This window comes from Physeter macrocephalus, chromosome 1, assembly GCF_002837175.3.
Source record: "Physeter macrocephalus isolate SW-GA chromosome 1, ASM283717v5, whole genome shotgun sequence".
Taxonomy (NCBI): domain Eukaryota; kingdom Metazoa; phylum Chordata; class Mammalia; order Artiodactyla; family Physeteridae; genus Physeter; species Physeter macrocephalus.
In genome coordinates this window covers 98,173,696-98,187,947 of record NC_041214.2, presented here as the reverse complement: position 1 = coordinate 98,187,947, position 14,252 = coordinate 98,173,696, and the positions used below count along the sequence as shown (strand labels likewise).

Genomic DNA, 14,252 nt, shown 5'->3' with positions numbered 1-14,252 from the left:
CATCACCACCACCACCACCACCACCACCACCACCATCATCATCATCATCATCAACATCACCACCACCACAACCACCATCATCATCACCATCATCATCATCATCAACATCATCACCACCACCACCATCACCATCATCACCATCATCATCATCATCACCATCATCATCATCATCACCATCATCATCCTATTGGGTGAGAACTCATGATGTCCAGACACTGGGCTAGGGGCTTACATAATCATGTAATTTAATCCTTACAATCCATTAAGGAGGGTTTAAAATTTTAATTTTATCTCTATTTTACATAGGACAAAACTGAGCCTTAGATAAATCAAGTGGTTTACCCCAAAATTTATTTAAGTAGCAAGAAGGAAAACCGAGATTTGAAGCCTGCTTTCTTAACTGCTATTCTTTAGTAATATATCACAGCATCTTTGAGCTAAAGGTGGCCTCACCAATGGGCAAAGAAAAAGAATACAGTATTTATTTAATGACTAGTTAAGTGGGAGTTGCAGAAACCATGTATGGTGAGCAGGGAAGAACTTGAAAAATTCAAAAGACCCTTATATTCTGAAGGAAGGTACTGTGGAATTGGAGGAAAGAAGAATGGCAGCATCTTTGATGTGGTGAAAACATGTAGAGTTGAGGCACAGAGTAGGAAGCAGTGTGAACAAGCTGCATGAAGGGGTGGACCAACTGACATAATCACAAAGTGGACTGTCCTAAGGGGAAGCGAATCAGCCATCTGGCATGAAATATCAAATGCCAGCATCCATATAATTGTCAAAAAATCCCCCTTCATAACGCAGGCTTAAGGAGGAGACAACCTTTCTTTATCGCCCTTTCAAGAACAAGCTTTGTTGCTCATTTTTCTTTTAAAGCAATAAAGAAAACACTATAATATCTTGAATCAAACAGATATGGGTTTGAAACTCTTTCCTAAGCCAACAGGCAGCCTTGGACAGCTCCTTATTATTTCTGAACGTCAAGCTTTTTCATATTTACAATAAAGTTATTAACACCCACTTAATAATAATATTATTAGAATCAAACGAGATAATGAATGAACAGTACCTGGTATTTTATAGGTCCTTCTCCATCCCTTAATATTTAGTTAAATTTAATAACTTAATATTAAGTTAAATTTAAGTTAATTTCACTTGTGCTGACATGGTATGAAGGTATAAGCAGTATGATCTAACCTAGTTCTAGCTCTAACTCTCAAGATGGTTGTCTTTGTAGCTATAAAAGTGCATACATGAATAAGAAAAAAGGAGGAAGGGCTTTGGGCATTTGGCGCTAAGAGCTCAGACAAATATAAATCTGGTAGTTCTTAAAAAGTCATAGCAAAAAAATTTCCATTCCAGTAGAAAGTGCCTCAAATTTGACTCCTGGTCTGCCTGGCTCCAAACTACTCCCTGAACTCTCTGTGTGATCTGTAGGCACTAACCTAAATCTAATTAACTTCTGTTTCCTCATCTAGAAACCAAGGAATGTAATACTCATATTGCCCAATGTTATTCCATATAGGACAATACACATTCTCTAGTTGTGGTCTCTAGTAGCTTTCCAATAATATTAAAGGCTGTGAAGGTAAGGGGCCTTAAGTAAACTAGTTATCTCCCTTCCCTCTGCCATTAAATGACATAGAACTTCTTTTGTTTTGAGGTGTGTGTACATGTGTGAATGTGTGTGTGTGTGTGCTTGTGTTTTGAGGGAGCTGATAAATTAACCCATTTACATATGTACACATCAGTAGTTATGTTTACACACTTAAATGGGCTGCCTGAGATCCAAACCCTGGTGTCTGTTATTAAGAAACTCAAGTGCTCTCCACCATACTACAAGGAAAGCATTCTATGCTTTGACTGTGATAGGAACTTTGCAAGTCAGTAGACATGCCTTTTACAAGCAATAAAATGAAGCTGTCAGCCATGGCAAATGGACCAAGATAGCGGTCACGTGACTAAACCGCCACTGCACCAGGCAGTCTCTGATGTATTTTACTCCAGTTTCCATTAGCAGAGAGGCTGCCTAAAATCATAATAAGGCCACAGACAGCCTAAAACACACCACCAGACGTGGACCTGCCCACCAGAAAGACAAAATCCAGCCTCATCCACCAAGACCTAACAAATGAAGAGGAAATAGGCAGCCTACCTGAAAAAGAATTCAGAATAATGATAGTAAAGATGATCCAAAATCTTGAAAATAGAATGGAGAAAATACAAGAAATGTTTAACAAGGACCTAGAAGAACTAAAGAGCAAACAAACAGTTTCAATCTATTAATCAGAGGAGTTGGGAGAGCAATGATTTAAATGCTGCAATAATCAATTCCGTAACACATTAATAGAAGCTACAGTCAAACTCTGCCATACAATTGACTGCATTGGAATCTTGACAGGAGCCCTAGGGCCATGCCTAATTTGCATTAAATTTACATAAAATTGTAAATCAAGAATACATTAACACAGCCCTAATATTTGTTAGTGCTGAGATCCTTCCTGATAGATGGATTGAAACTGCTGGTAGTTTGACTCCACTTGCAATAAAATTGTGCAGCTGATCAGCTTTGTTCTCATTCTGCTATTAAGGGGAAAGGGACCCAAGAGAGCTATAGTTTGGGGGCTTGCATATGCCATTTAGGATTTTCATCCTGTAAAACCATGACTCAGATGTGCCCTTGGAAACCCCAATCTGGAAGCAGATTATCCCTGATGACTTTGCAGATCCCCATCACTACACTTGCTCACAAATAACTTGCCATTAAATGGAGATACAAACTACAAAGAAAGCTAGTCAGCTGAAAGGATGTCAAGGCCTCTGGAAATTTTTATTTTTCCAAATAACATTTACCATCATTAAAACAGATAATTAGTGATATTCTTTAGACTGAGGACAGATAAAAATCAAATCTTCAGCAAAAGCATCCAGTACCTAACAGTATAATTAAGTGGACTTCACATGGTTCTGAGCAGTCTGTGTGTTCTTGTGTCTCTGTGGACACAGCTGTGGCCTTTGCTGTCTGTTTTAACACTCAGGGCTAAAAGAAAATATTCTCACCAAGGGTATTGGCTCACAGTGGCAAGACTCCTCTTTCTATATCCTCCTTAGTTCTCTCATTTAAAGTCTATCCTTTTGGAGAGAAAATACCTACTGAAGTGCCGTAACACATTTGGAAGTGTTCTTTTATTTCAGAAAGGATTATTCGAGTATTTGTATGTTATGATTATTTTCTGCCTCACCTCTCCTTTACCACTTTTTTCTTATTTTGTCTTACCTTGCACGATCAAGTAAACTTGGGAGGTCTTGGGCTCATGCTGTGTCTGCACTGAGCAAGTGTAGGAACCCTCATCGTAGACATCCACCTTCTGGATTCGGAGGCTGTATTCCAGAGAATGGCGTTTCTCCAGCTCAACACGGGGGTCCAGAGACCATTTGTCATGCCCAGCAAAAATGATGCCAGAACGATTCAACCAGGCCACCTTTGAGTTCTTATCTTCTACAACACACCTGGTAAAGTAGAATAACAACATTAGAGCCTTAGCCATACATGGATCTGCATTCATTCCCATGCAATTTGATTCAACAGGGCCAATCAAGAAAAATAATTATGTGCAGGATGAATCCTGGCTATGCCATTTCTTAGAGTCCTAAATACTGTCGCTATTTCTCCTTTAAGATCTAATTACCATCCAATGGATAGATGCCATTATATTATACCCAGTGTGGCAATAAACAATCAGTACGAGTAATACAGGAAAATAAAGTTAAATGGATATTGACTTCCCACTGGATTATCTTCTTGTCTAGGAAAAGGTCATTCACACAGAACTCCATTTGTTTAAATAACTTTGAGAATTAGACAATTGATAATGTGGCATATTTACTCAGTTTTGAACTGCATTTATTCTTTCATTAGTATTTCCTAAAGGCTTATGTGATGGTAGATTCAAGTTATGCCCCGCCATTGTAGAAATCAGAATGAATTTCAGAGCTTGTTTCTGATCCTTCCAAGTTTGGAATGCCCACTCCCAGGAGTGAGAGGTGTGTGAGCAGGTCCAAGGGTAAGTAGATAGGAACTGTATCAAGAAAATCAAAGCTAGTATCATCTTGCCTAAGTCTGGTTCCATCTGCTGAGGGCAGTAGGTTGCCTGCTGGCAAGACAGCTTGCTACCAGCATTTCTGGCACAATAGAATGAATTCAATCTTTTATGGTAGATAAGAAAACTAATTTTGTAGTTCTTATTCCAAGAAACATGAAGGAAAAAATATTTATTTGAGTAACTACTTATTTTAGAAACCTAAAAAGGTTTAATGGAGAAAACCGTACTCCTTCCATTCTAGCAAGAATCTGGAAATGGAAAAATCAAGCAAAAAACGTCTCTGTATCCCTTTGGCAAGATTTATGTATGCCTCATGGGGAGATTGTCTCAGACCCTGTTCACAGCTGCACAGCCAGCTGCTCAGTACTCTGGGGCATGAGGGATGGACAGCAGGAGCCAGGAGCATGACAGCAGAACAATCAAAACACCACGTTCCCCTGTACTTTCCAAACCAAGTCCAATCCAAGTTTTCTCTCAGGTCTAAACAGTCATGCATGCACAGGAAGTTGATGCATGATCCACGGGTTGACCACTGTAAAGACATAGAGGCCAACTCATCTCTCTTAGAAGAAGGAGAAATGACGAATCTTTTAAAAATACCTCACCCATGGTACAAAAGGCCTCCTTATTACATTATTTTTGGGTGAATTTCATATTTTAGTAAACATGAGACTTTTATTTAATTACTTGGGTGCCATGATATAAAGGTCTTTCTTTTCTTCTCCACCTATTTCTTTTCAAAAACATAGGTGGATTAAGGTATCATTTAGTATCTCCAATATGTGTTTTTCTACCATACAGATATTATTGAGATTAATTATGTTTGATAATTTAAAACTCCTCTAAACAGGAGGGCAAAGCTAACTTTATGGATGCTTGCTGCTTCTCTCCAAACTCAATTTTACTTTTCCTCTTCTATTCTTTGGTGGCATCATGTCTCTCTGTCCTTGGTGGTATTTGTGGCACTTCTCAACTTAGACTCAGTTATGAATCAATTAATAGATTATTTGCTGTCTTCTTCTAGATCATAAATAAAGTTGTTGATGTAGGTCTCCTGTGTTTTTCTTTTCTACTGAGAAAATGGAAATTTCTCTCCATAAATGCATTTTAAGTCTTCTATCATGTTTATCCTTGCATTTTTTTTTTTTACCATCTACACAGCACAACACAGCAGTAACTAGGTATGCCATTGCACAGAGGTGAACCTTGAATGCTGTTTAGCCTGGAATAAGGCTCTAACATGTTCATCCTGAAAAAAATACAATATAATATATTTTACATAAATATAGCCTATATATCAAATAAAGAGAGATTTTGTCTTATTCATTATGGTACCTCCAAACACTAATCTGCTGTAAAACAGACCCTGGTAAATGCCTGTCATATGAACTAACAGTGTCATATATGCAGAAATAGGACATATGGTTACCTATATTCCACTCTCCATCCCAACTCCTTACAGCATCCACTAATGAATTGGGCAAATTTCCTTATCAGTATAAGGTAGAGTTTCTAAGTTGAATCTTTAGGGTCCTTTGGACACTTTAGCAATTTTTGTCTCTGGAAAAGTTGTAATTATCACATAGATCATTATTCGGAGTTATTCTCTGAGAGAGTTCAGAACTATCTTAAGTAAAGAAGCAATTGACTATTTCAGCAAAATTGTCAGACCCATAAAAATGCATGTACCAAAACAATACGTAATGTGGAAATTTTGCTGTGATAATCTACATAACATCTTATTTTACATTGTGTTTCATTCATATTTATTTTTTGTAATTTCTCTTCTACTTCCAAATAAGTGAAAGGTACACTAGAATATATACATACACACATACATTCACACTTTTTACTAACTCAACATAATTAGCCAACTCCAAGCACCAGAGCACAATGCAGTATTTTTCAAAAAGAAACCACTCCTCCAGATATTTAAAGGTTCTTTTTTTAAGTAGTTAATAGTTCAGAGCAAATGTGTTGACTCTATAAAGCGGAAAATAATCTTTCTACAACATGGCTAGAACATTCATACTGAAAAATGAGCAAAAAGTCTCACAATTTCAGAATTAATTTAACGTTAAAAATGTTTAAATCTTGATATAAGGTGGCAACTATTTTAAACCATAAGAAGTGCACATAAGAAAAAAGATGGTCAGAGTCAAAGTATAGTCTCAATTACACAAAAGTGTAGCACTTTTGTTTGTTAAATGAAAATAACCAGTCATATAGGGTAGTCACAGATGTCTAGCTATTCGGAGATGAGGAAATGCTGATTAAAGGCAGACCCAGGTTCCAGCATGCACTGACTGGCCAATAAGCATCATGAGCTCGCATCTAGAAGGTAAGTGGCTTAAATGTGCATTAGGCATGCCTGTGGAGTCAATGAGAATTCTCATGCCACACCATCGTAAGATGGTAATAAATTATCCCTCACCCACAATGCTGCTTCAGTACCAGACAGTCTAGTTCAAAACTAAATACCTAGTGACTTTATCTTCAAAGTCAGCTCTGGCCAAAGCAGGGAAAGGATGAAGAGATACCTTTTTAAAATCTGTATTGTTATGAGTTGTTTGGATTTAATAGAATGTTTCCTTCAGGAGCTCAGGGTAGGCAAATGATTCCAGGATTTAGAAAGGACTACATGGTAAAGACAGTCGGTGTTGGTGCCAAGAGGAGAGGGCAGAGGATGACCGTCCACTCTAGGTGGGATTTCTGGCAGGCAGCTGAGGACATGGGGATATAATACAAAGTGTCACCTCTCCAGGAAATCTCCTCTGATTAGTGTCCCATTCTTTTACTTGGCTCTTTCTTATGATCCCATTGTACTCTACACTGAATTAGTTATCTGTACTTATCTTTCCTCATAAGTTTATTAATGAGAGTGTCCCTCAAGAATTCACCTATGGAACCTTAATGGAGCCAACAGCATAACCCACCGTGTACACAGTAGTCACTTGCTGAAATGTGGAATAAATCAACTGAATTTAACAAACTACTATTCGATCAATTATCAAATATTTGTTAATTATCTAATAGGTGCAGGATAGGTGATAACTATTTTAACTTTTCTTAGGTAACGATTAAAATTATCAGACACATACGGAAAATTTAAAGAGAATTATTGAGTGTGACATTAACATGAAATCAAAGGAGAGAAAAAATTGTTCCCAGTGAAGAAAGATCATTCCTGGGAATTAAATAATCTATATCACACATGAAAAACAGTGAAAAGACGTGTAAAGCACTAGATAAACATTTAGTGAGTTGCCCACTTTAATCATGAACCCACAAATATCAGGTGGGTTACTTACCTTAACCGAGAACCTATGATTTTTTTAAAAAAATCAGCTTTAAAAAAATAACAGGAAAGTCAAGCAAACAAATTTCTAACTTCCCTGTTCAGTATGTCTGAATCCATAAAACTGTCACAAAAAATCAATGCACCCATAAAAATCCCAAGCATAGGATCTCTGTGAGTACTTTACACCAAGTATATTATGCACACTTATACAAATAGGTACATTGACAATTTCACTCATACTGCATTAAGTCTGGGGATTATGCTTCCAAAATGATTAATATAATTGAAGGCATAAAAGAAATGCTAAATTTGGTGTGTACCAATAGATAGCTTAATCGCATATTTACTGACAGTGTATCCTTGATGTAAGTGATACACATCTAACAGATATTAATCCTGTTCAACTGCTACTAGATACATCTCATTTTTAACAAGCATTACTGGCCGCTAAAAATGGAACAAGTTAGTATTAGAATTTATCCAAACTTTCCTCTGCTTCTTAAGAGTATAATCTGGTATTTATTCATGAATAACAAATAAATACATTTTGCTTAGTTTCTCACCAGCTATCTATCTTCATACTTTTTAATTATAAGGACTGGGGAAAGTGTAACTGGATGGGTAAGAGATTTGTTTCTTAAATTAAGAAAGAACAGTTAGATGACTGGTTCTCAACTGGGGGCAATCTGTACTTCCAGACAGTATTTGGCAATATCTGAAGACATTTTTTGAATGTCACAACTGGAAATGGGAGGTTGCTACTGGCATCTGGTGGGTAGAGGCCAAGGATGCTGCTAAACATCCTACAATGCAAAGGACAGCCCAACAACAAAGACATATCCCATTTAAAATGTTGGCAGGTTTGAAGTTGAAAACCCCGAGTTAGACCTTGGTCTCTTGGTTTAAATATCTGGAAGCATAGGTCAAACATCTACAGTGCAATACTGTTTTTTCATAAGCATATGCTTCTTAATTTGTAAGCACTCAATTGCCACCAGCAAAGTCCTTGAATTATAAGTTCATGACACAGACACTACAATGAAGTCTACTGGTACTCTGTTTGTAAGTCAGTAGTTAATGAATCATGCCCCTTCGCTGTGTTTTAGAATCTGAATTATATAACACTATACTCTTGTACATTGTTAATAGTACAGGAGAAAGCTATAACTTAGTTCCTTCCTAAATTAATGCTGGAGAACTCATTTAACCTTAGTGTTTTGGGTTTTTTCCCCATGTATAAAAATGGGTCAGTAATACTTAGAACAGGTAAGGGACAATCAACTCGGGGCAAATTTGACTTTTTAAGGAAATAATTAGCCTTTATTCATAGAAGAGCTATTTTTTTTAAATTAACTTTTACTATTTTTTTCACATTTGTGATTCTCTTTTGTAAGATGTGGATTGATTCAAGATATGGACGGGAAGTCTTCAGGAGTGTGTTGACCCGTTATTTTGATGCTTTTTGCTTTATAACTTTAACCCTACAAATAAAACCCTTAGTGAATCAACAAAACTAACATAGATTCATTTCATTTCCTTCATTCTAGAAGGAAAGACACTTGGTTTGGAAATTAATGCGGTACATTCCCGGCATTAAAGCGTGGCATCAAGCAACGTTCTAAGCAGAGGATGCAGTAAATTATCAGAAATATCCCAAATTCTCCTGAGTCAAAAGTCGTTAGTCTGACTTAATCATATTATTTTAAATATAATGAAGTCTAGCAACACATATGCAAACACATTAAAAACCACCAAATTAGTTAAAAGCCAAATTTAAAGAATTTTGAATGATCAAACATTTTGGATCATCTCTGCTTTATTACCATGTTCTAAGATTAAACTCAGAAAGAAATAAGAGAATTGTGGGGCTTCACTGCTGACCCTCAGGCACTCCTGCTTCCCTTTCCTGCAAGCAGAAGTTTCAGTTTTCTAGCTGCCTTGCTCCCATCTCTACTTCTTTTCAGACTTGACTTCTGGCTTTGACCATTGCCTGTTCTCTTGGCCTCATTCTCTTATCCCTGTGCATGTCTGCTCTCTTAAACTTGATCTTCTTTATGTAGAAACTGATCCTAGGTTCATGATGGTTTATTTTCCTAGATTCATCCTGAATTTTAGTCCAATTAACACCATTTAACAATGAAAGCGTCTATATGATAGGATAATCTCCCCCACTATAGGTCCTTTGTATACATTCATGTACAAGCCCCTGATGCACACGTATATATGTACACACATTAGTGATGGATGTTCAAAAGGGCAAGAACACAGAGGTAGTAAGGCACAGGAATCCGATTCATGTGAATCTATTGCTGGTCACCATGATTCAGTAATCTGCATAGTACTGATGGCATGTTAGGGTAAAAGACATACACTGTTTAGTTCCTGAAGGTAACTGATTTTGGGTCTGACCTTCAGTCTATTTCCTGTTGGAAAACAGGTAAGTCATTTAGCCTTTCTGTATCTTAGGTTTTTCATAAATAAAATGAGGCTAATGATACTTTCCCCAGCCTCTCAGAACAATTCTTAGCGTAGTTCTATGAATAAAATGACATGATGTAGATTGAAACATTTCATAAGATGTAAAACAATATCTATGCTTATACTCTCCCATGGTAGAGTATGGTAGATAAAAAGGAAATAGTCATATACAGGGATGGCTATAAGGAAAATAGTGATTTATTCAAATCATTCAAGAACTTTATCTCTGTATAGAATGACATCCACTAAATATGTATCAGATCAACCATGTATTTCTTTAAATTCTCAATTTGCATTAGTTATTTGCATGTGCTATACTGACAAAGCACCCTTTCTGTGACTGGGTTACTACCTGTTAGAATAATTCATCATCTATATGAGCAAAAAAACCAAAAAACCAAAAATCCACAGTGGCAAATAGTAAAGCCAGGACAGTCTGTGTCATTCGTGGAGTACTGTGTCATTCGTGGAATAAAAAGTACTCCCTAGGGCTTCCCTGGTCGCGCAGTGGTTGAGAGTCCGCCTGCCGATGCAGGGGACTCGGGTTCGTGCCCCGGTCCGGGAGGATCCCATGTGCCGCGGAGCAGCTGGGCCCGTGAGCCATGGCCGCTGGGCCTGCGCGTCCGGAGCCTGTGCTCCGCAACCGGAGAGGCCACAACAGTGAGAGGCCCGCGTACCGCGGAAAAAAAAAAAAAAAAAAAAAAAAAAGTACTCCCTAGACAGGATTTTTGTCTCTTATTATCACTAGGGAGCACCTTGTCCAGCTATATATGCATTCTCATATATGCATATGTATGATGTATGTATTGCTGTATTTTCAGGTTCATATTCTTGAAGGAGCATAAACACATATTCCATGCAGATGGTGCAGGTGAGGAGAGGGGCAAGTAGAGGAGGAGCCGAACTACCAAATTAAGAGTTGAGTGCATCTCAAAGGTCAATTCTAGGACAATCTGTGCCCCTCTGGTTGCCACATCAACTGTATCATCTCTACATTTACATAGAAAATGAAAAAGAGGAAGACAAAAATTCTAAAAGGAAAATTTGAGACTGGGACCAGGAGAAAACTGATTTCTATCCCAGTCACAGCTGGAGTTCCAATCAGTCCCAGGAACATTTATAAGAGGTTGGAAACAGCTCTTCTAGGTTCTTTTGAAGAGTCTTGGTCCCTTTAGACCAACGGACCCTCATCACCCTAATCACACCATAACTCAAGATTCCTCATTTTCTTGTCAGTGGTGGGGTGGAAAAGCCATGAGTTCTGCAGTTTAATAGCTTTAGGCAAGTTACTTAGTGAGAAATGTAGTATGGTAGGTGGTTACAAGTTTAGGCTGAGAAGCCTGTTTCCTGCTCTGCATTCTAGCTCCATCACATACTTACTCTGTGATCTTGGGACACTCGCTTAACCTCTCTGGGCCTGGGTTTTCTCATCTGCAAAATGAAAACTTCATTTTCATTTTCATTCAACTACCCAGTTGTAATGTTTAAATGGGTTAATTTTAAACATATAGAGCAGTGCCTGGCCCTAAATGAGTCCACTATTACTGAAGAGAGCTTCAGTGTTTTTCTTCAGCAAAACAGGAATAATTACTACTTCTCATATGATTGTGATTATTAAACAGGCTAAAGTATTAAGAGTACCCAGTGAGCTTTGGAAGAGCCTAATAAATTTTTGTGCCCATTACTTTTCATAATTTGAATCTTGGACATTTGTTCTGTAGAAATCCCATTTTGGGGCTAAATTCAGCAATCTCCAGATATTGTTGTTTAATTCAATTTCTTGCTTAATAACAGGTATGTCCAGGGAAACCACCTTTTAGGGGCCTAGTTTCTCTTGTGTCTGGTCCCTCTGGGCAATAGTTGGTCCTCTAAAGCCCATAAGCATGCAACTGAAAGCAGGAGAGTGATGCAGCATGTTACAGCACAGCCGTGTAAACTGAAGCTCTAATGCCATCTCCGGAACATTCTTAGAGGATTTGTGGCATATATGTGCCTAGGGACCTCAGGCCTTAAATGCCTCGCCACTTGTGATCAGATAGAACCCACACGAGGCTCTCTCTTCAGGGTAGCCTGGACAGAGGACAACAGCGGGTCCATGCTATACTTTGTGATCTGCTGAGATCTGTTGGGCAGAATCTGGGTTCCTCCTAGATTAGATGAGGCATACTCTATGCTATGTGGACCCCCAGTTGCAAGAACAAGGCTCATTCCTCCTTCTCAGTGCCTGAATGGCAGTTATACTCTCACTGAAGTAGCAAGAATCTACACCCCTTTGCTCTCCTTTGAACTGTGGATTCTCCTCTTTCCTCTCCACTTGGTTGAGTGAGGATGAGAAGTAATTTGAAAGCTTGCTTTTGTTTTGATTCTTGCTATGAGTCTCTGTTCTCTGTGAAAAATCTTTCTCATTTAGGAGAAAAACCTGCCTTTAAGTTGCACCTTTGAAAGAATAAAATTAGTCTTGGGATCCTGGTTCCGATTTCTAGTTAAAAATTCCATTTACTATGCAATTAAAAACAACTCCACAGCTATTTAAAGAAAATGTTGTTGTCTTCTGAGTCATTACAAAGTAAATATAAAAAAATATGCTAAGTTCTCAAAGGAAAAAAATGTGCTTTGTATCACAAAGAGTTTACTCTTTGTCTCATTCCATCAGTAAGGAGAAATAAAAGTGCTTACAATAAATTATAATGCACTTAGGATGAACATTCTGGTGTATGAGGCATGGATGGCTATAAAGTCAGGAGACTATTTTCCAGAAGTCTCACTTGAAAAGCCAGCCCCTTACTTTATAGCCTTACCATATACAGCATTACGTAAACATTATCATTGGAGCAGAATCAAGTTATAATATGACTCACCATTACATGCATTTAGGTATAATTTGGATCAAATTTATGCCTTCTAAGATATGACAATTGATAGATAGAGCATGTATGATATGACAGAGTTAACATATAGTAAGTATGTAAGTAAATAAACAAGACAATGAGACTGTGTATCAGCACTACCATTAGAAAAGGGCTCTGCTGTCTACATTGCTTTTGCTGGTAGAGGTAGACATAAAAGAAATAAAGGCAGATAAATATAAGGAACAAAACAGGTCTTAATTTTTTTAAATGTACTTTGTGGATTCAAATGTGAAATAGGGGACTCTAGCAGCTGCAAATTGAAGGAGCACATATTATCAAACAGATCCATCTCAGGCAAAGGAAATGTAGTAGTCCACTCCCCTGGCTGACAAAAAGCCGATGGATCACTTATGAATGCTTATAAATCACAAGGACAGTTCTCACATGGAGATTTATAATCATAGGGATTTTTCTGACTTCCATGTTTGCTTTTTCCATCACCCACTTTCCACCCCACCTCACCTCTATGTTTCCTGTCTCCAAAATTATTTTTTTCTCCAGCACATTCTTCCAAAGGACAGTGATATGAGGAGGACTTCGCCCTTGTGTGACAAACTGTTTTTGTGGTTTCTCTTCTTTCCCTAGCCCTCATTTTTTCCCCTCATATAAACCTATCCTTGAAGGCCTGCTTCTCCTTGAACAACAATCAGGACATGAATGGGACTTGGAATCAGGTGATGAGAAAGAGCTTCAGAAGTTAGCAAGAGAACCAGCATGAAGGCAAGAGCTGATGAGTTTGACATGAAAGCTAACCTGGGAGAGGTCTTGGAAGGAGCTCAGCCTACTCAAACTGGAGAATGGTATCTGCAACTACAATCCCCAGCCTAATAAAGCACTGACCCTGGGAGGGAAGTAAAGGTGAGCAGAAGTAACCAGTGTCTGGACTTGGGAGAGAGAAAAAGCCAAAGGCCATCACCTCCTGTGCTACTAAATTCACTGTGTACCTTAACTGAAATTTCGCAGCCAGCCTGAGTTAAAGAGATAGCCACAGATGCTACAAGGTGAAGGTCACGTTCGGAGTTCTAGAAAGACCCTTATGATTCAAAATCACCATCTTTTAGCCTCAGAGCATTTGTATTCCATTTTCCCACCCTCTCTGTCCCTGGGGCACTCTAGCTTTGAGACTGTATTATAGAAGAGGCATTTTCTCTCACAGTGACTCTCAAAAAATGGCTGTTAAATGAAAAGACAGGCAGAGAAAGGGAAAGAGCTAAATCTAATAAAGCATTGTTTTGAAATAGTCTTTTGTCTCCTTAGGTAGGTTTATTCCTAGATATTTTATTCTTTTTGTTGCAGTGGTAAATGGGAGTATTTTCTTAATTTCACTTTCAGATTTTTCATCATTAGTGTATAAGAATGCCAGAGATTTCTGTGCATTAATTTTGTATCCTGCTGCTTTACCAAATTCATTGATTAGCTCTAGTAGTTTTCTGGCAGCATCTTTAGGATTCTCTATGT

At 38.0% G+C, this 14,252-nt stretch overlaps 1 protein-coding gene across 2 annotated transcripts in view; it reads right to left on the bottom strand.

Annotated features, from left to right (window-relative positions):
- LSAMP (limbic system associated membrane protein) overlaps nt 1-14,252 on the bottom strand; it is a 652,949-nt gene that overhangs the window by 289,349 nt on the left and 349,348 nt on the right. For both annotated transcript variants that reach the window (XM_024120416.1, XM_055085164.1), the window contains exon 2: nt 3,281-3,513. In XM_024120416.1, coding sequence (XP_023976184.1) covers nt 3,281-3,513 — 233 coding nt within the window. The remainder of the gene's footprint in view (nt 1-3,280; nt 3,514-14,252) is intronic.